We start from the raw sequence: 22,606 nt of genomic DNA, 5'->3' as shown, positions 1-22,606 counted from the left end.
CTGGGCAGGACTTGCTTGTTTGTTTTTAATATAAAAAGTTATATTTTTGGCAAATACAAAAGCCTTTTCACACCAAAAGCCTCAGGCTTTGAGAAAAGTAAATTCATGTCTATACAGTAGACCGCAGAAGAAAAAACATCAACTCTTCAGCAACAAAAAAAAGGAAAAACAAATGTTAGATTATATTGAGTAATTTTTGCTTGTTAGTATGGTTGAATTGGATCATCAAAGGTCGGTAGCAAAGACATCGGTTAATAAAATGGCATTAAATGCATAAAGGATATTTGTATTATTTAACATATGAATTAATGCATGTTCACATTTATGTTAGAACTAACATCTTACTCCCGATTTCTCTCAACATGGTGAAAGAAGAGCTTTTAATCAATAAATGGGGGGGAAAAGTAACTTGTATAGAAAAAGTAACTCAGATATTTCCTTGTCAATTAAAAAGTAATGCGTTACTTTATTAGTTACTTGGAAAACGTAATAATATTATGTAACTTGCGTTACTTGTAACGCCTTACCCCCAACACTGAAAGGGTGATTCTTTTAATAAGTACCACGTTTTCTTTATTCGTCCCAGTTTTGTGGCCTGTGCATAGCACTTGATTTCTTTGTTCAAATCTATTACACGATTAAAACTGATCTAGACAAACTGAGCATCCACATACAACTACATTACAACTACTACATTAAGCTCTGTAAAATGTTCAGTTGGTCGCAGTGCCATTCACTTAATTCCTCATCTGCAGCTGTTCTAGGTGCACATTAAAACTGAATTAGCAGTTTGTTTACTGCATGACGTCTTTGGTGCTGGCGCAACTATAGGTTAAAGAGCTTAAAAAGGGGGTACGCAAGTTAACAGGTTAAAGTATCAGTTTTGATGTTAATATTTATTCATCATACTGTTGAACTTAACAGTATTTTCTCTCTTGTTGTTTCTTATGGAGCTTCAAAGAAGACAGAGCAATCCAGTCTTGTGCCCTGTATCTATCAGTATCCCTATGTTCATTGGGTAAAAAACAACTAAACAACTAAACAACTAAAAGCAAAAAATTAATTTGACTGATATCTTTTTTCCACCAAGGTTTCTGTATCGTGATATCGTGAATTTTTGTGAAAAATCTAATATCGTGACAGCCCTAGCTGATGTCCACTAGATTATTTTTAAACTGGCTGCTCGATTCTCAAGTTGCCGGCCACTAAAAAATACATATATTGATAAATAAAAAACATCGGTTAAACACTAGCATTAATGCCACTCACACTCAATCAGGTTGTTCTGCAGAGGAGTTCCTGTCAGCACTACTCGCCGACGAGTCTTGATGGAGTTCATGGCTTTGGAGACAGCTGATGCTTCATTCTTCAGAATGTGACCTTCATCACAGATGACAAAATCTGGACCTGTACAACGAAACATCACCCATTCTGTTAATTTTTATCCATCATCTGAATATTCTGATATTCGCTGCTCCCACAGATTCTGACCAACACGTACAATAGTTTTTTGATTATAAGACTTCCTCCATAAAGAGAATTTTCTAGTAAACAAAATGTTTACTGTACAAAAATGTACATTCACCAAAGTTCCCCAATACAGTTTTATTCATTTTAATGTTTGTTCCAGGGCTGGAAATCGCAAATCTAAACATTTTCACCAGCTGATATCACATGAGTGGAAGCACTTTGCTAATGCAGTATTTTCACCTGGATCAACTAGAGTTTTCTGAAAGGCTTCTTTCAGCTTTTTGCTCTTGATGTTTCGTCCTTGCGTGAGGTTGCGGTACATCTCATAGCCTATGATCATGATGCCGCCATCCTCCTGCCAGCGCTGTAAAGCGTACGCTCTCTCCTGAGGTCTCTTGACTGTGGCCAGCTCTGTTACCTGAAACACAAGGGAAAACACAACGACATACAGCGAGATTAAATGTCAACAACTGAAAAAGAATGTGCTCCTGTGATCACTCAAACAATGGCTCTCAAACATATGACAAGTGTTGAAATATGTATTAAGAGGAAAGTACCAACACCTGCATTTGTTGAACAGGTTTAATATATAATCAAATGAAACCGATGAATTATAATGCTGCAAGTATGTTTACATACACTGCCAGATAGATTCTTAATGTTTTTTTTTTTTTTTAAGCAGTCTCTTCTGCTTACCAAACCTGCATTTATTTGATCCCAAATATAGCAAAAGCAGTAATATTGTGAAATATTTGTACTATTTAAAAAAAACTGCTTTCATTTTGAATGCATTTTAAATTGTAATTTATTGCTGTGTACATTTTTCTCAGGATTCTTTGATAAACAGAAAGTTCCAAAGATCAGCATTTATGTAATTGATACTTTTCTTCAAAAATGCTTTAAATTGATCAAAAGTATATTTATTAATAAGTCTATTCATCAAAAAAAAAAAAATCTAAAACAAAATTCTACTCAGCTGTTTTCAACAATAATAATAAATGTTTTTAGCAGCAAATCAGAATATTACAATGATTTCTGAAGGATCATGTGACTGGAGTAATGATGCCAGCTTTGAAATCACAGAAATACATTTACTTTTTAATATATATTCAAATAGAAAGCAGTTATTTTAAATAGTAAAAATATTTCAGAATATTACTGTCTTTGCTGTACTTTGGATCAAATAAATGCAGGCTTGGTGAGCAGAAGAGACTCATTTAAAAAACACATTAAAAATCTTACTGTCCCAACACTTTAGACTGGTAGTGTATGATCATCTTAAAGACGTAGCAGCTAAAACACCATATTTGATTGCCACTCCTTCCTTCATTTTAATTCAATATGGCCACTTCAAAATAGATTTGTATTTATTTGCCATGCTCGAGATGCAAAACTTCAACAGTTTCAAATGGACCCTTGTGAATAAAAAATAATAGTAATGAGTAATGGGAAGATCTACGTGATACAATACCAAATCTCTACCTCTAAACTCTCCTCGTCCTTCAGGCCTTCTTGCCACTTTTCAAACTCATTGAGCCAGTTGAGCACAGTGTTGAGAGGACACACCACCAGAGCTGTGGTGAAGTTCAGCTTCTCACACAGCAGCACAGTGTGGAGAAACGTCACCACCTGCAGGATGACAAGAGAACAGCAGACTCAAACAATACTATATTTCCATCTATACATTTTATTATCATCATTTATTTCAGTTACCTGGAGAGTTTTTCCCAGCCCCATGCAGTGGGCCAGAATACAGCCAGAGCCACAGGACTTCTCCACCTTCTTCACTGACTCACAGCAGCAGTCCCACATGAACTGCACACCTGCAAACAGAAAAAAATAAAAAAAAATAAACACAAAACCATAATTTAGTGTTTTTACGTGTCCTTCATTTAGAAAAGGACATGAAAAAAAAAACATGAAAAATTAAACAAATAAATGAATACATTTATTTTATTGACATTTTTTGGCTACTGACGCCTTAATTACATACAAGAAAAGACATTCTACAGATTATTTTTGGATGAAAGATTATTTAAAAACAACTGCATATAAATGTATTATTAACAGAATATATATGTATTTTAAACAAACATGGAGGTCTTCAAATACATTCTACACTGATAAACACAGTAGAATAGGAAAGAAATGGGGCCAATTTAGATTTTTAGGCAGGCCTTTTCACTGATATGAAATCAGCCAGAAATACTAAACTGTTGCTCTATCTAAAGCAGGGGTGCTCAACCCTGGTCCTGGAGATCAACTTTCCTGCAGAACACACAGGTGTGACAGGTGTGTTTGATTTGGGTTGGAACTAAACTCTGCAGGAAGGTCGATCTCCAGGAACAGGGTTGGGCACCCCTGATATAAAGCATTAAAAGAATAAATGTGACGCATAATTTTTTTTCTGGTACTGGGAAAAAAAGCGAGCCATATAACGAGCAGGGCTTTACAGTTAGACCATTTCAGTGGCATTTGTGACTGAAAACTACTGTGCGCGACTATGAAAAAATATATTCAGGACCAACAGTGCGATCAGTATGTGTTTGCGCTGAGGGGAGCTTCAAAGGTTTCTACGTGTTTTTGCAACATTGAGTAATGTATCACAGACAGATCTCACCAATCCTTACATAAAGTGTAGTGAGAGTGTAAATAAGAGACTGATTGCAGCGTAGAGAGCTTCGCTGATTGTAATGGAACTGTGTGATTGCGATGAACTCTGATGACCGCTTTTATTGATTTTTAAGGGAGTTTGTACATGTGCCATTGATTTAAAACAACCATTTAACAAGCAAGAAGTTAATATTAAACGACTTACTTTGACTGACTAAAACACTACTGCCTGATTCTGCTCTATTTCGTAGACGAAAATAGGTTGAAACAAAGTCCCAGCTAAGCCCGCTGCGTATCTCCATTCAAACACAGCGGTGTTTTGTTTATTAACGAAAGTGCGCTTTTAAATCAATCTAGCGAGTCAATGATTCAACTTCCCATTCATAAAGTCACTTGCTTTATTCTTGAATGAATCAGCCGTTCGAATGAATCAAATGAATGAATGATTCAGTAATTAAATCAGTGACTTGCCACCACCTACTGGCAGATTTGGTTTCATTTTTAAAGTATCTTTTCAGTTATTTAAATCATTTAATATTTCTATATTCAAATTTTGTATTTAAAACATTATTGTCAACATGAATTTATTCATTTAATTGCACTCACGCCACCTCTGACCCTCATTAAACATCAAAAAAATACACTTCTAGCCACTTTTGAGTTCTTCTGTGTCACCTCTGTAGTATAAATATAATAAATAATAAATAAATACTGATTTAATTTGATTAGTAACTTATTCTTCTTATTCTATTGCTTTAATTAAAAAATTTTAAAAACTTATAAACATTTTTTCTTATTTGCCATAAAAGACAGTATACTTTAAAAAAAAAAATTGAAAAATGCCATTACATCCCTGTAAATCACTTTCAGGAGTCAAATATCACCTTTGAATTGGGAAGCAAATTTTTGACCAGATATTTTGACTATTGATTTGAAGGTGCTCCTGAAAAAACAAGTGCTCCTAAAAAGAAACGCAAGCGTAGAGCCGTGACGAGTAGCGACTGCTGACTTACCATCCACCTGATGGGGTTTGAGTTTGGTCACCAGGTTCCTGTGAACCTGCACTAACGGTTCCTTGGTCTCCTCGTCCTCGTCGAGCACCAGCTTTGTGGTGATGGGACACGTGACCTGCGATGACTCCTCCACCACAATAGTCTGAAACCAAAGAGTACCAGTTTTGAGTTTTCTCTACAAAATAACAACTATGATAGAGCAGAACAGTTTCACTACACTGAGCCCTAAATATCTGCATCTCAGTTTTGTACCTCTCGTAGTTTTTCCCTCAATCGCTCCCTCTCAGCAATGCGTTTTCTCCTCTCCTCTTCCTCCTTCAGGGCATCCCGGGTCTCTGTCCGCAGTTTGTCATCTTTAATGATCTTGCGGATCTTCTTGCGACCTTTGGGTGTTCCTTTATCATCCCCTTCATCTTCTTCATCCTCTTCCCCTCCGCTCTGTAGCACAGAAAAAAAACATACACACTTAACATGAGGCATCAACGGTTATTGTATTCATTGTGCTGAAACAGATCTGTACTGTACAGTACCTTGCCACTGGACGAGGAGTCTTGAACTTTAATGCGGCGCCGTTTCTTCTTCTCTTTCTGGTAACTTCTCTCACCATCCTTGCCAGCTTTGTTGGACGACCTGCAAGTGTTACCACAACATTTACCACAAGAAGTCTCTTCTGCTTACCAAGGCCACACTTATTTGATCAAAAATATAGTAAAAACAGTAAGAGTCTGAAATATTATTACAATTTTAAATAACTGTTTTCTGTGACTATACAATAAAATGTAATTTACTGCTGCGATCATTACTCCAGTCTGCAGTGAATATCATTCTAATATGCGGATTTGCTGCTCAAGAAACATGTCTGATTATGATCACTGTTACAAAACAGTTGTTCTGCTTCATATTTTTGGCTGAAACTCTTTAAGGATTTTTTTAAATAAAGTTCAAAAGCACAGCATTTATAATATAAATATTTTCTAACACTATTATGTGTTCACTGAGTCCTTGCTGAATTAATTTCTTTATATATATATATATATATATATATATATATATATGTCAATGAGGTGATTATTATAGAATAGGGCAAACTATACACAATAATACATGTATAGTCTGTATCTAGGTTTGGGTTGGAGGTCTTATCCATTAACTGATTAACTGTCTGGTGACTGTAACACAGATTTCCCTCATGATGCTCTGCAGAAACACTGAGTTCCCCTTTGTTTCAGCTGAATTTGAATCAGGTGACTGACTTTAACATTCCAGATGGTCACAAGTGTGTTGTCCTGCTGCAGTGTAACATGGGAGGAGCTATACAGCAAAAAATTAAACCTTTTAACTTTTTTTTTCGTCAGAACGACTTTTGAGATAATGATTTAGCTTTTGTAATGTGTAACAAGATAACTGAAAAAAGTAACCAACATAATTCAAGCAACGTTCTCAAAAAAACTTGAAAAAACTAACTCTATTCCAAGTGCAGCAAACATGAAGATGACAACATGGTGTAAAACAAATTCACTTATTAAATATCTTTACAGATTAGATGCATCAAATATGAAGGCAAATGCAGTATAAATGTTAGGGGTGGCACTTCAGCACTTCACGATCCGATCCGATTCTAGGAGTCATGATCAGTTTTTAAAACGATTCTTGATCTACATATTTTTAATAATAATAATAATAATAATAATAATCCAGCTCACTAGCTTCTCTGTTCTTTTTGTATTCTGTCCGTTTTCTTTTTATTTATTATACAATTAACAAAAAGCAAAAAACTTTTTGCACCCCTCAAGCATTTCAGCAATAATTTTAGTATATCTTCTCAAGGGACAATACTTTAGAAATTAAACTTGGATATATGTTAGAGTAGTCAATCTGCAGCTTGTATAGCAGTGTATATTTACTGTCCCCTAAAATTTACTCGACATACAGCCATTATTGTCAAAACAGCTGGCAACAAAAGTGAGTACACCCTTTTGAACTTGTCAAAACTGTCTATTTTGTGCCAAACCATTGTTATCTAGCACTGCCTTAATCATTCTGCGCATGTAATTCAGCTGCACAGGTTGTTGCTGGGATCCTCTTCTAATCCTCTATAATGACATCATGGAGCTGCTGGATGTTACACATGGTGTTTTCTCCACCTTCTGCTTGAGGATGCCCCATAGGTGCTCAGTAGGGTTCAGGTCAGATCACCTTCACCTGCACCTTCCTCAGCAAGGCAATTGTCATCTTGGTGGTGTGTTTGAAAACATGTTGGAAAACTGCCGTTCAGCCCAGTTTCTGAAGGGAAGGCATCATGTTCTGCTTCAGAAATGTACAGTACATAATGGAATCCATGTTTCCCTCAATGAAGCGCGGCTCCCCAGTACCAGCAGCACTCATGCAGCCCCAGACTATGATGCTACCACCACCACGCTTGACTGTAGGAGAGACACAATTGTCTTGGTACTCCTCACCAGGGCATCACCACACATGCTGGACACCATCTGAGCCAAACAAGTTTATCTTAGTCTCATCAGACCATAGGAGATGGTTCCAGTAATTCATGCTCTTGGACAGGTTGTCTTTAGCAAACTGTTTGCAGGCTTTCTTGTAAGCCAGCTTCAGAAGAGGCTTCCTTCTCGGATGATGCCAATGCAAACCGACTTGTTGCAGTGTGCAGCGTATGGTCTGAGCACTGACAAGTGGACCTTCTACTTCTGCAACCTCTAAAGCAATGCTGGCAGCACTCATGCATCTGTTTTTTGAAGCCGCACAGAACGAGCACTCAACTTCACTGACCGACCCTTGCGAGGCCTATTCTGAATGGAACCCATCTTGAAAAAACCTCTGTATGACCCTGGCCACAGTACTGTAACTCAGTTTCAGGTTGTTACTGAACCTCTTATAGCCTAGGCCATCATTGTGGAGAGCAACAATTCTAATTCTCAAATCTTCAGCGAGTTCTTTGCCATGAGGTGCCTTGTTGAACATCCAGTGGTCAGTATGAGAGAATTGTACTCAAAGCACCACATTTTAACTGCTCTAATACAAGATACACAACTTTGTATGGTCCTGTCAAGCAAACAAAAACATGAACATGATGAATAGGACATGTGGCTTTGCATGGTTAAATGACATAGTGCTGTTATTACTTAGGGTGTACTCACTTTTGTTGCCAGCTGTTTTGACAATAATGGCTGTATGTTGAGTTACTTTCAGGGGACAGTAAATATACACTGCTATACAAACTGCACATTGACTACTCTAATTGCTTCAATTATTACTGATTAGTTCATAGACCGTTGCAAATTTAACAGGCTGCATTCACACTAATGCACAGATTTATTTTGACAAATCAGATTTTTTTGTCCTGCTCTGAAAATCAATTTCGTATAAAAGTATTCGGAGATGCAAGTTTTGTCTCTAGTGCGCACACGTGCCATATGTGAAAAAAATTAAGCTCAGATCGACTCTGAAATGCTCAGAATTTTGAGGTGAGAATCAGAGAATCGATTTGTTTACAAATAATATAAAATGAGTTGGAAAAACACAAACTGCTGCTATCCTTACCGTGTTTTGCGTTTATTGCTCTTTTCTTCATCGTCGTCTTCACTCACGGCCTCACTGAGCGCTGATGCGTCACTGGAGCCCGAGCGCGACTGCTCAAAATCAGAGTCTGCCGAATCGTCGCTGCCCACTACACAAACACACATCAATAAACCCAATAAATACTTGAGCTCATTCTGTATTCTCACATGTGCGGTTTTGGTTAGTTTTGACACTGACCTTTCCGCCTGCCTCTCTTTTTGGCTTCTTTCTTGTTTTTGACTGGGGTTTCGTCATCGGAGTCTCCCTCGCTTAGAGTCAACTTCTTACTCAACAAACGGTGCCTGCGTCCACCTTTCTTCACGTCAACATCTGAGCCCGAGTCTGACGTTTCTTCCTCTTCATCATTTTCTGCAGGTAACAATGCATTATAGATGACACAAACACATCTGCATTAAACCTGAATTAAATCTGAACTCTTAACTCACCACTTTCGTCTCGCTTCTTAGCGCCATTTTTTCCTTTCTTTGGTGAATCACCATCTGCGTTTTCATCTTCAGATGAACTGTCAGCTCCAGATGAATAGTTGGCTTTGATCTGCGCCAGAAGCATCCTCTTGGCAATTCTTTTAGAAGAGACGGAATCAACATTAGGCCAAAAGTCCAGAGTAATACATTGGTTAATTCACTGGTTAAATATTTGTAAAACCCACAGCCAGGTGAAATTTTGTTGCGATTAAACAGACATAAAAACAATTCACAGCATGTGACTTGTAAAACCATACCTATTCTCTGGATCGTCGTCATCATCCGCCACCTGGGAGGATTCAGCCTTCAAATCCATTTCATCACCTTCATAAACAACAACAACAAAAAAAAGCATAAACTCAATGAATTTAAAATTTTCAGACAGTCACAAAATAAAAAGCTCAACAGGATATAGGAAGAAATTCACACAGTGGATACAGGAAAATTCACACAGTCTATAACCAGTGTTGCCAAGTGCGCGGTTTTCCCATGGAATTGGGCTACTTTCATATTACTGCCGGCGGGTTATATTTTTAGTACATGGGTTGAAGTGAAACCACTCATTTTGACTGGGCTAACATTTGATCAAATTTGATTAAATGTTACATCACAACCATGGAAACATCTGGATTCGTGTTGAATGAGAATGGTACATGAGCCCATAAATGTAAGCCATATGTGGGCATTGTATTCTGTTTTGCAATCTGGCAACCCTACTGTCCACAAATTTATTCCAGGTCCTATTCCACTAGACATGGAATAATTTCTTTCATCCCAAATCTTTACTCACATCTCTCACTGGTGCACGGGTAGGGACGGGTATCATTAAGGTTTTAATGATATTACTACTCTTACCGATACTGCTTATCGCCCCCGATACTTTAACGGTATTCTTATCGGTACTTTTTGTTTTAGGTTTATACAGGCTATATATAAACAAAATAAATGAAGAGCTTATTTAACACTGCTTCATATTATGTAAAATAAATATAATTTAATGAAATGTATATAAAACAACAGTTTGTAAATGCACCAGTGTGCAGGTTTTTTTTTTTTTTTTTTTTTTTTACACACAGAACTTGATTTCGGCATGCATAGGATGTGCACGTGTTTGCCAATTTTGGGCATTTATATGATACACAGTTTTGGCATACACATGATCAGCGTTGGGGGTAACGCTTTACAAGTAACGCGTGTTACGTAATAATATTACTTTTTTATAAGTAACTAGTAAAGTAACGCATTACTTTTGAATTTCTAAGAAAATATCTGAGTTACTTTTTCAAATAAGTAACGCCAGTTACTTTTTTTTCCCCATTTATTGATTGACAAGTCTCCTGTCAGGAAATTGGGAGTAAACATGATGTTACTAGACTAAATGTGAACATGCATTATTTCATCTCACTCACAAAAAACAGATTGAGTATTCCTCAAAATGAATAAAAACAGTGAAATGCAAACTCAGAATATGATGCAACCCTGCAATAATTAAATATGTTAAATAACACAAATAACCTTTATGTATTTAATCCCATTTTATTAACCAGTGTCTCTGCTGCTGACCTTCGATGATGCATTTCAACCATACTAATAAGTAGGGTCGTTAGAATATTATCAGTTACGATTCCGCTTATCGATTCCAATTCTTTTCGATTCCCAGTTTTGATTCCAATGTGAATAAAAGATGATATCAAGCACATTTATTCTGTTTCTTTTTTTGCTAAACATTTAGTTGCAGCTGAATACCATGAACAAAAATCAACAGGCTACATAAAAACAAGATTCACTTAAGAGTTTGCAAAACAGAGCTGCGTCATTCTGGATAAATTGGGCTGTTGCTGTTGTTGTTTTAAATGGAAGTTGTGGTTCTCTTACGATTCTGAAGAAAAAAAAACAGACAACTAAACAAAATCACATGTAGGCCTAATGTTATTTACTGGGTTCATTACTGGATGAATCAGTGTTTTTGAACGAATGATCAAAGACAAATACATCATTAACAGCCCCCTTTCCCTGGTGTTACTGGCATAACAACGTAATCGATAAATGTTTATTTTTTTTTTTTAAGATTTATTTTTGGGCTTTTTAATGCCTTTATTTGGACAGGACAGTGTAGATAAGACAGGAAAGCATTGGGTGAAGAGAGAGGGGAGTGGGATCGGCAAAGGACCAGGAGCCGGGATTCGAACTCGGGTTGCCATGAGCGCAATTGCACTGTATGTCAGCGCACAAACCGCGAGGCTATTGGCGCCGACATAATCAATAAATCTTAACATTATTTGGAATGTCAAATTAACTTTCAAAAGGATGATTTACTCTATTTTGATCTCTACCGTACATATCAGAGATATCCAGATTATGAACTTTTATCCCAGTACTTGATTATTTAAGTGATTATTTAAATGTTTGTCACACAGAAATAATGAACTGTGTGGTTGAAAAGACTGTGAAACTGTTTCATTCATATACATGACAGCGTCTCTTGGAATTCTGGTGTAAAAGGGCTTTTACATTAGAACTGTTTTAAATTAAAAACAAAGAAGCAAGCCCTGCCCAGATTTAAAAAGTACTGCAAAAGTAACGCAAGGCATTACTTTCCATAAAAAGTAACTAAGTAACAAAATTAGTTACTTTTTCAGGGAGTAACATAAAATTATTTTGTAATGCATTACTTTTAAAAGTAACCTTCCCCAACACCGCATATAATACACACTTACCCCACACTCCTAATCCTAACCACTGCGTATCATATGCACGCAAAGTCCATTTTTGTGTATAAATATAACGCCAAATAGAAACAGAAACTCGTGGCGCACGCTCGAAGCCCAAAGTGTAATTTGCTTGTCCGGTTTGGAGTGTGCACACACAGTTCAGCTGAGGAAACAGCGTCTCTAACATGGATTACTGGTATTTCAACGTTTTATGTTTGTGGTTAAGTTTGGACTTTATGTAGGAACGAATGCGCCCTGCTGTGAAGGTAAAAAAGTTGAAAGAATAGTTTTACCTCATCTTCTTTTTTATGATCCTTGGAAGCTAACTTTGAAATCAACAATAAAATTTGCTTAAAATCACAGCCACAGGCCTAAAGTGTAAGCAGACGTTTGATTGTTTAGTTCTGTCCTCTGTCATCACAGTTAAACAAGGCCTTCTCAGAGGAGCACTCTGTAGCTCCTCTATGTGAGCGTGATCTCTCCTCTGAATCGTGAATAGCAAAAATGCATCATAGACAAATGTCCTAATATTACTGGATATAAAAACAGCTGGCGACTCTGGTAAGAATTGGCAACATAATGTATATATAGCAACAATAAATGTATGTTTATTTTCTTAAACTCTCCAGTACCGATAGCAGAACCATTAATATAGGAGCTTATCGAAACTCCGGTCTTTCATAATTTAGCACCAGGGCCGATACAATACTGGGTTTTGGTAAGCATCCCTATGCACGGGATTATAAACATCCTTTACAGCGGTAAAGCAGAAAATCACTGTAGGACAGACACCCTTTTACTTCCATGTCAGTTTCTATTTTCCACAGTTTCTGCTTGTTGGACATTGGTTTTAAGTTTAGTTTTATAGCACATTTTACACTTGCCCAGTAATTTTGCTTACTATGGAAGTGCAATAACAAATATAGCCTTCATTTCATGCATGTGCAGAAGATAAATTTGCTCTTCTGACGTCAACTAGGACAATCTTAGTGTCCAGTGTATTATATAATTACATTATATTCCACCTGCGACTACGTCTTCTATCCAAAAATGGATCCATCTTTAGTGCTTTCTAAAGTTCTATCAGCGTGTAGCAATATATGGACTTGTGTCTCAGTTCAGAGACATCTGAGGTCTGTTTTCACATACAATGTGTGAGCAGGGCATGAGCAGTTTTCATTCAGGCGCCCTTTTTAAAAGGAGAGCCACAAGGTGTCGCACTCCAGAAGAGGCAGTGAGTACTAAGTTTTGACTCTGAGGCTACTTTTGCGCATTGCTCACGCTGAAATCAGCTGGAGAATAAACATCAGGAGACTAGAAAAAACACGAAAGCAGATCAAAAACATCTGAGCTCTGAATGCAAATGACTGAAGCAGGCAGCACTCTGCAGGTTGGTGGTCTATGTGAATTATTTACCATTGTGATGCAAAAATTAGTCATCATACATACCATACTTTACAGAATAGAAGCCAGTTCTTTATTATCTGAAACACGCTGTGACTTATATAAAAGAATTTTGTCTTTGAACTTTCCTTTTCGCAGCTATTTCATAATTATCAAGTTCGTAGTAGTTTTCGGACATCATTTAATAATTTGTAGTATTTGATGCATTTTAGAACTTATATGTGGCCCCCCTAGCGCCACCTTGTGGCCACCAGTTTGAAAAGCTCACTTAAATTTGTCAGCCTGCGAATAAAAGTATCAGACAGGTGGTGTTGTTCAAGATCAAAGTCAGCATTTAATGGGGATAGTGATTAATTTAGTCAATTTTTTCTTTTCCCTAATTTGAATTCAGTGAGCAATAGGCAGCTAATACTTCCTCTAGTGTTGCATGATATACTGGTACTAAAAAGGTTTTGCGATACCCTGCTTTTAAAAACGGCGCAATTGCGCATTTTACTAGTACCAGTACTTCAAGAATGCATTTTGATAAGAGCCATAATAACACTGTTTATTTAGTAAATAATAAAACTATTATTAAAACAATATTTGAGGAATATTTACCAGAAAATTTTTTTACAGGAATTTATTTACCAGAAAATTGTAAATAAACCAGACAAAAAAACTAAACAAAAAAGAAATAACATCATAAATTAATTCTTTATAAAATCTAATTAATCTTTATTAGGCACTCTTTTGATTATTAAAATTTGATGAAACTATTAAAATGGAATCCAGAAACGTTATGGACAACAGATTCACAGAATTTGATCAAAATAAACCTGAATTTGAGAAAAATAAAACACATTTCATAGGGCCTTAAAACCCTTTGTGTTTTTGTGTCTTTGTTTTATTGTATTTGTCCTTTGGTTTGTTACTTGCATCTATGTTCTTATTATCCATAAAGTTAAAATAACAAAAATGACTACATCATGATATACATTGTTATTGTGAAATGTAAAAACTATATCATGAAATAAGATTTGGCTTTATCCTTTTAACTAACTTATCAAAGTGGCAAAGATCTCTACATACCTGTAGGCTCAGTAGTTGCCATGTGATTTATAAATACAGTCATGTGAAAAAGTTAGGACACCCTATTGAATTCCATGGTTTTCCATATCAGGACATCATTAAAAAAACTGGTCCTTGGATGGTCTTAAAATTCTGAAAATAAAACCTCAACCCTGAACAACAATACATGACATACTGCACCGTGTCATTATTTACTGAACAAAAATAAATAAAAATGGAAAAGCCATGTGTGACAAAGTTAGGACACCCTTACTGTTAACATCGGAATTAAGAGGGTAAATAACAGTCAAGCACTGCTAATTAAATACCTTCGATTAACTGATCATCAGTGAGTCTGAGCACCTCTATAAAAGCAGTTTTGGCAGTTTGCTGGTCTGGAGCCTTCAGGTGTGTGCTAACACAATGCCAAGGAGGTAAGACATCAGCAATCATCTTAGAGAAGCAACTGTTGCTGCCATCAATCTGAGAAGAGTAATACGGCCATTTCCAAACAATTTAAGTTTATTCATAAGTGGAAAACGTTTACAATAGACACCTCTCCTTCCAGGAGTGGACGTCCCAGAAAATTCACCCCAAGATCAGACCGTGTAAAGCTCAGAGAAATGGCAGACGACCCAAGAACTACACCTCAGACTCTACAGGCCTCAGTTCACATGTTAAATGATAAAGTTCATGACAATACCATTATAAAAATATGGGACAAAAATGGCATGTTTGGAAGGCTTGGCAGAAGAAAGCCTCTTCTATCTAAAAAAACAAAAAAAAAAAAAAAAAAAAAACTGCAGCACAGTTTAGGTCTGCAAAGTTGCATCTGGACAAAACACAAGTCTTCTAAAATAATGTCCTTTAAACAGACGAGACCGACGTGAAGAAGTTTGGCCATAATGCACTGCGCCAAGTTTGGTGAAAACCTCAAGAGCATATCAGCACAAACACTTCATACCAAAAGACAAACATGCTGGAGGAGAGCTGATCATTTTGGGCTTGTTTTGTAGCCACAGGACCTGGGCACCTCACAGTCATTGAGTTATCCATGAACTCCTCTGTATATCGAAGTATTCTACAGTCAAAGGTGAGGGCATCTGTCCGACATGTAAAGTTTTTTTTTTTTTTTTTTTTTTTTTTTTTAAAGGGGGATGAAATGATTTTTCTTAACAGATTAAATGTAAGCACAAAACCAGTCATAAGGGTCAATTTCATGAATTTGGGATTTACACATCATCTGAAAGCTGGTCAATAAATAAGATTTCCATTGATGAAGGGTTTTTTAGGACAGGACAACATTTGGCAGAGATACAACTATTTGAAAATCTGGAATCTGAGGGTGCAAACAACTATAACCTCCATTTGGATCATCTATTAATTAGTTACTTTTCCAGTTGTTCTGTTTTTGTCATAGTATCTGTTCATTGAGATATTATAGTCAGGTATTGTATTGAAGTCAAAATTTTGGTATCATGTCAACACTAACAACCAATGTAGCTTAATTTAAGCATTTTGTCAACTGACCTGATGACTGATGGAAACCGTCAATACTAGCCATCACGGACTCAAGTATTGGTTTGATCTTCTGCTGATCACTGTCTTCGTCCGAGTTAGCGGCCTGCTCCTCCTCCTGCAGCTCTTCATCACTGGAGGAAAGCTCTTCTTCCTTGATTTTAGGCTTTTCTTTCTGCGACCTTCGTTTTTTCTCGAATGACCTTTTAGGGCCTTTCTTACCCTCTTTACTGGATTCGTTCTCTTCCTTTTTGACAGCTTTGGATGTTTTTTTCCCACTACTGAGCTTGGACAGGTTTTTCATCTCTTTCTCAAGGTCAGAGTTGTGGTTTGAGGAGTCCGATTCTCTGCCCTTCTTTTTTTTGGCCCTCCTTTTGTTTGCCGTTGATGACTTCCCACTCTGTTCTGAATCTGACGAGCCCAGATCAAGTTTACGCTTTGGCTTCGGTTTCTCAGTGGAGCGGGCAACTGACTTCTTCTTCTTGGTACCTTTGCTAGAAGCGCTTTCAGGTTCACTCTCATTAGAGCTGGCCTTCAAGGCAGCCGACTGCAGGACCTCAGGGACTTCATCTGAATCTGAATCGCACTGCTTTTCGACTGCATTGCACTGCTTTTCTTTTGCCGTTGACGACCTCGGTTTGCGTTTGCTCTTCGCCTCCGGTGACTTGCGTAGTGGTGTGGTTTTCATCCTGGGGGAGCGTCTGCTATCTTGGCTCTCTTTTGGCAACGTGTCACCATCCACGTCTTCTGAAGGCGACCGTTCTTTGCTCTTATCTCGTTTTATGGTAATTTTAAGAGGAACGGGTGTTAGTTTGACGACAAGTTTTTTACCCAGTTTTGTAAGGTTCTTATTGGATTCCACAACTTCAGCATTGGACGCTGATTTCCCATCACTGGAATCGGTCGAGTTGCCATCGCCATGATCTTCTTTCTTTACCGCGAGACTCTCAACCATCTCAAAGAGCTCCTCTGGGACAGACGGTGGAACAGACACAATGTCTTTATCAAGAGGCGCTTCACCAGCTGGCATGGAGTTTTCTTCAAAGTCAGGATTTTCTGCCGTTTCCTGCTCTTTAGCTCTACTTTCTTCAGACTGGTCCTGAGCTTTTTCTGGAGAGGGTGGAGGGCTCTCCTCCATTTCAACATCAGCTGAGTCCTGTTGGTTTTCATCCTCTTCTACCACAGGATTTTCATCCTTGGTAGTGGATTCCAAACCATCTTCTTTGACAGGAGCGGGGTCAGCGTGGTGCGAGTTGACAACTGTATGATCTGCAGTTTGACTGTTTGGTGGTCTTTGCTCGTCTCCATTTTGAAACTTGATTCCTTTCGATTCAAATTCATTTTCAAGTGATTCCTCCAGAGCCGCATGGGCCTTTTTCAGATCAGCCAAAACTGATTTGAAGGCCTTTAAGTGTCTGTAACTTACCGCGCTAACTTCACGGCCTTTTGACGTGTGCTGGAGAAACTGTACAAAAGTACGATTCAAACCGTTTGTGGTCTCGATTAGCTTTTTGGTCTTTTTGACAAGCTCTTTCGGAACGGTCAACGTCTTAAAGGAAAAGTTTAACGTTCCCGCTCCGTCTGAGGCATAATCCTGTCCATTTACAGCAGTCTTTTCTCGTTTTTTATGCTTGTGTTTACGTTCTTCACGCTTTGTCTTCTCACCGTCTCCCCTGGGCTTTCTATAAGACGATTCCAGGTTGAGCAAAACTTTCTCACAGGTTTTAACAAAGTCCTGCAGTGGCTCTGGGCGGCACACATAGCAGTGCCACTTGCTTTCTTCGCTCATGATTTCAGACAGCTCTTTCCTTCCAAGGTTCCTCAAAATGCACTTTTTGCAGAAGGCATTGCTGCAGTAGTCACAGCACATCAGATTACCACCCTCTGCACACCACCTGGAAAAGAACACAACATCCATTACATCATTAAATTAATTTGTGTAAAATAGGAATTAAAATAAAATAAAATTTAAATAAAAACAAAAACCTTCCTAGGTGTACAACACTGTTTTCATTCAATTGTAAAATTTATATAGCAATGCATTCATCAGGTTAATAATCTTTGCGGTGGCATTAAAACTGGTATCAACAACTAATATCATCATATATATATATATATATATATATATATATATATATATATATATATATATATATATATATATATACACACACATATATATACACACACACACACACGTATCAGGAAAATATTTAGCAAAATCACTCCGAAACCCTGATCTGAAAAAGTCCCAAACTGAATCAAATGATTCGCGATCCCACACCAAAGTCCTGATCTGAATCCAATGATTTGCACTCCAAAGTTCCAATCCAAAAATCAAACGATTCATGACCCATGCTCTGAAGTCCCAATCTGAATAATGATTTGCAAACTACCATTTCAGATCAGGACTCATTGCATCAAGTGAATCATCTGACTTAGATCAGAATGCCACGCATTATGAATCTTTCATCTGAATCATTCAATTTGCGAAATGATTCATGAACCTGTTCCAATCTAATCAAATGATTCGCAAGACGCGAAAGTTCAATCTAAATTAAATGATTCACAATTCACAACATATCACAATGTTATTTTAAACATTTAACTTAGATAAATGCACGCTATTATGCGCATACAATCGTTTGTTGGAGAGTGGAAGCTAAACACGCTTTGCAGAACATGCAGAAAAAATAAAATACGCCATAATCTTTGCTCATAAAGGTAAGCGTAATATATCATCCGGAACTGTAAAGGGTCTAACTTTATTTGTGCGCACTAACAATATCAACAAAATGTTGTGCATTTGTAAAAATAAAGAAAACAAACAAGATGCGCTTTCTGAAGGCTCGGTGCTGAACAGCAGCGCTGCACAAAAATGAAATGAAACTCAGCGAATACTTGCCTTACAGATAAATATATCTATAGAAAGCTTTAAATTATTACTTTACTACTTTAAAACAAAAAAATTAAAATCAAAAACAAAAACTCTTTCATTATAAAATACGTAGAGATGCATTTCTCTCTAAAGGCGCGACCAATGAGCAGATGGCAGATCGAGTCAGGATCATCATCTTTGCGACACTGGCTCAGAAAACGCTAGTTTAATAATAATTCATTCAAGTATTTTCTTATTTCCCTCCGACACATTCATGGTAATTACTTTTCCCGGAGCTTTGCAAGCTTTAGCCTATTGTGTGCGTTTGAACGCAGATCTCTTCCAGCAGCTGCGAAGGCACTTGCGCTTGCTGCTGCTGCCGGCGGGGACACTGAACACGGCAGAATAATTGTTGTAGAAACACTGTATTTTATGCTTGTTATAGATTGTGTGACGTCACATGCAGTACTGCCGGTGGCAGCCGATCACCGCGGTGGCACGGTTGTCATTGTGGCCGTCACAGCACTACTGTTGATGATTCGCAAATCATTTGAGTTACATCAGAACTTGGTGTATGGCAAATCATTGATTTGAATCATTCAATTCGCAGAATGATTCTCGAAACTATTCCGATCTAAATCAAATGATTCATGATACACATTTTTAAGTCTCGATATGAAACAAATGATTTGCGATACATGATCCGTTTGGAGTGCTTCAAAACAGTCAATCCTTTTGCGATGCTGTGGTTGATTTAGTGTTTCGAAAAGCTGATGTCAAAATTCGAAAAATGAATGGCTCTTTTAACTGGATCTGTTTTTTGCTAGCGAATCGCTTGAAATGAATGATTCAATTCATGAGTTTGAATCTGTCAGAAAGGTTCCCATGTAAATGACTCACTCAATTGATTTGGTTCATCTATTCACCCGTTTACACAACACTGTCAGTACTACTACTGACGTAGCTCACTAGTTTTCTGACATTAACTGAAATAAGTGAAAAAGGTATGTTTTTTAAATTGCATGAATTTTGCATGGAAAGCCATGTGATATATAGAAAATTAAACACTAATTTCACAGATACATAGTCTTTCAAAAATTCAAGCACTTTCAATAATTCAAGCTCCTCTTCAGGAATAGTGCTATTTTCAAGGGTTTTCCATGCTTTAAATTTCAAAGTCAAATTCAAGAACTTCAAGCACTTTAAGCACCTTGTACGAACCCTGCAATATGTTGGTATCGTCACAGCTAGACTGTTATAAATAAATAAAAACAAATATTCTGCACCAACCTGCACTGCTCATCCATTCCATCTTCATCCTTGCTGATATCATCACTCATATAATATTTGAAACATGACTGTAAGAAAAAGGCACGAATGTTAGTGACAGAGATACAAGCGCATAATTGGCTGTAACAAGTTAATCTGGTTTCTACCTTGCAGATAAGAACATGCAGTGCGGGATGCTGAAAGACAGAGTCTCTCTGAAAGTGGTTGACTTGCTGTCCACATGCTGTGCAATTAAATATCTCCTTGAGCTGCTCATCTGCAAGAGATTAAAAAATAAATGAAGATGATAAAACAATCATACTGCAGCGCTAAGACTCTTTAATATTCGAGCAGTTTTTCTCAATCGTGCTCCGGGAGCAGCCTCAACACTTGAAACACCCGGTTTAGCTCATGAGCACTCGACTGACAGAGCTGAATAGATTACATACAAATTGTAAACTGATACTGATTACAAATTACATTAAAAGAATTGTAGTTAGTCATGCAATTGATTACATTACACATTTCGGGTAACATAATCACACAGTTTTTTAAAATTTCTTTTAGATATAAAAATACAAAGAGAAAGAAAATTCACAACTGGGGTTCATGAAGGAAATGCAAGGGGTTTGTGAGTTTATTGAAAAGCTAATAATTAAATGAAATCATAAAACGTTAAATAAAAATAAATATTTTTAAAATGACAACAATCAAAATTAAACAACAGAAAATATTAATTATAACTGTTTAACTGCATCTCATGTGATCAGGTAAATAATAAGTAAAAATTTAATTAAAAAAAAAAAGTAACTGTAGTCTGATTGCAAGTATTTTAAATTGTAATATGATCTTAACTTCTGGAAACTGATTACGTAATCCAACTTACTTCGGTTGCTACTCGGTATTGCCGACTGATGATCAGGTCAGTTTAATTAGGTCTGTTATACAAGGTGTGCCTCCAAAATGTGACTTTTGGGCATATTTCAGGACAGTTTTTGTTTGCTCTGAGAGAAGAGAACCTATATTTTTCAATAAAATGCTTATTCAGCATTAGGCTGACAGACTGTGATAACCACAGTATTTGACCTAATGGTGATTTCTGAGACTAAACATTACACGTAGCTTTTTGATTGCCATTTTTGAAAAAACAAAACAAAACAAAAAAGAAAGATTCAATGGAATCTCAGCACATTAACCTAGAAAGAATAAATTATTTGACCACAAAAAAAAAAATACATTACATAGAGCCATTTTCCCCAGTGCAGCAGTTACGTAACAAATAAATCAATTTTAGATAATTCAATACCCTTTAATGGGGCATGGGATCATTTACAGTACACAATTGCACTCACCGGGACGTTTCCGAGTACCATCCTCTTTCACTTTTTTTTCTTTGTTACGGAACTCCGGACCACGGAATTCATCTTTAGCTTCATTAGCAACCGGCTCTGGCTTCACCACCACTGTGCCTGCGAAACGTGAAGCCAGGACATTCAGTACGCCTCTTAAATGACACGCTTTAAAAGACTTTAAAACATTTTAGCAGAAGACTAGCCTTGTGGTAGCTTGGTAATATCCAGGCCGCTCTGCATGCTGTCATCCATGCAGTGTTCACCTCCACTCTCATTTGCAGCTTCCGGTTCATCTACAGCAGTGTGCTTGGTCACAAATGAAGGTTTTCTTTAATTGGAAATAGGGCGAAAAGAGGTTAGCAGGTTGCTCCAACAAATATGTACAAACTACATCCTCTGCCCACCCAAACACTTTTAAACTCGGAATTCCAACATTCCATTCCCACTGGCACAATTCCCAAAACAACGAACAAGTCAAAGAGCACGGTGTGTTAAACTACAGTATTACTCAAATATTTCAACGCTTTCAAAGAGCAATGCATACATAACTACAAGCAACCACGGTAGTTGAGAGAAAATACAGAGAAAAATACAACAACAACACATCTGAACTAAATATCAGAAATTGTTTCAGATAAACAAATCATTCTTAACACATCTCCATTAGGATTTTTATAAAACAGCACACATTAAGCCAATTTCAGAGATCAGTGCAGTGTAGTCTTTGACTTATGCTGTGTTCCGTTCAAAAGCAGGAAGTCAGAATTTCCAACTTCCTATTTGTAAAAGTGCAATAGCAACACCTAATGTCAGACTTATGTGCAAATTCAAAAACTGCAAGATTAGAGTACAACAACCCTAAGGAGATGTACACACTACAAAATTATAAAACTTTTTTTTTTTAACTTTGAGTGGAATGCAGCATAAGACAAATTACAAGGTAATCCATTTAGTTCAGCTATTTTACTGGACAAGAGCCAGAGCTTCAACAATAACTGCAACCCGACTCACCTCTTTGAGCGCGAAGATGAGGGTTTGGTCATTTCTGAGGAGCAACCAGGCTGAAGAAAAGAAAAAAAAAAAAACATTTCATTTCATTTTCAGTGATGATAAACACATATGTTACCAGCTCAACATGCAAAGAGTTTCACAACTAGTTGGTAAATCATCACATAGTGAATCTGATTTTTTTTTTTTTTTTTTTTATAGATTTGCTGATCACAGATGTATTATCTGAATAAACTGTATTTACTGAGCAATCATTTACACA

General features: G+C 37.0%; 1 protein-coding gene across 3 annotated transcripts in view; it reads right to left on the bottom strand.

Annotated features, from left to right (window-relative positions):
• atrx (ATRX chromatin remodeler) overlaps positions 1-22,606 on the bottom strand; it is a 63,366-nt gene that overhangs the window by 37,637 nt on the left and 3,123 nt on the right. For all 3 annotated transcript variants that reach the window (XM_051128155.1, XM_051128153.1, XM_051128154.1), the window contains 17 exons: positions 22,348-22,397; positions 21,540-21,664; positions 21,337-21,453; positions 20,152-20,261; positions 20,006-20,073; positions 15,850-17,732; positions 9,412-9,478; positions 9,116-9,252; positions 8,868-9,038; positions 8,652-8,778; positions 5,627-5,726; positions 5,349-5,534; positions 5,097-5,238; positions 3,184-3,293; positions 2,953-3,099; positions 1,711-1,888; positions 1,270-1,407 (listed from right to left, as the gene is read on the bottom strand). In XM_051128155.1, coding sequence (XP_050984112.1) covers positions 1,270-1,407; positions 1,711-1,888; positions 2,953-3,099; positions 3,184-3,293; positions 5,097-5,238; positions 5,349-5,534; positions 5,627-5,726; positions 8,652-8,778; positions 8,868-9,038; positions 9,116-9,252; positions 9,412-9,478; positions 15,850-17,732; positions 20,006-20,073; positions 20,152-20,261; positions 21,337-21,453; positions 21,540-21,664; positions 22,348-22,397 — 3,856 coding nt within the window. The remainder of the gene's footprint in view (positions 1-1,269; positions 1,408-1,710; positions 1,889-2,952; positions 3,100-3,183; positions 3,294-5,096; positions 5,239-5,348; positions 5,535-5,626; positions 5,727-8,651; positions 8,779-8,867; positions 9,039-9,115; positions 9,253-9,411; positions 9,479-15,849; positions 17,733-20,005; positions 20,074-20,151; positions 20,262-21,336; positions 21,454-21,539; positions 21,665-22,347; positions 22,398-22,606) is intronic.

The sequence above is a fragment of the Labeo rohita genome, chromosome 14 (assembly GCF_022985175.1).
Source record: "Labeo rohita strain BAU-BD-2019 chromosome 14, IGBB_LRoh.1.0, whole genome shotgun sequence".
NCBI classification, from domain to species: Eukaryota; Metazoa; Chordata; class Actinopteri; order Cypriniformes; family Cyprinidae; genus Labeo; species Labeo rohita.
The sequence above is the reverse complement of the archived record's forward strand: the minus strand, read 5'-3'. Positions and strand labels throughout refer to the sequence as shown.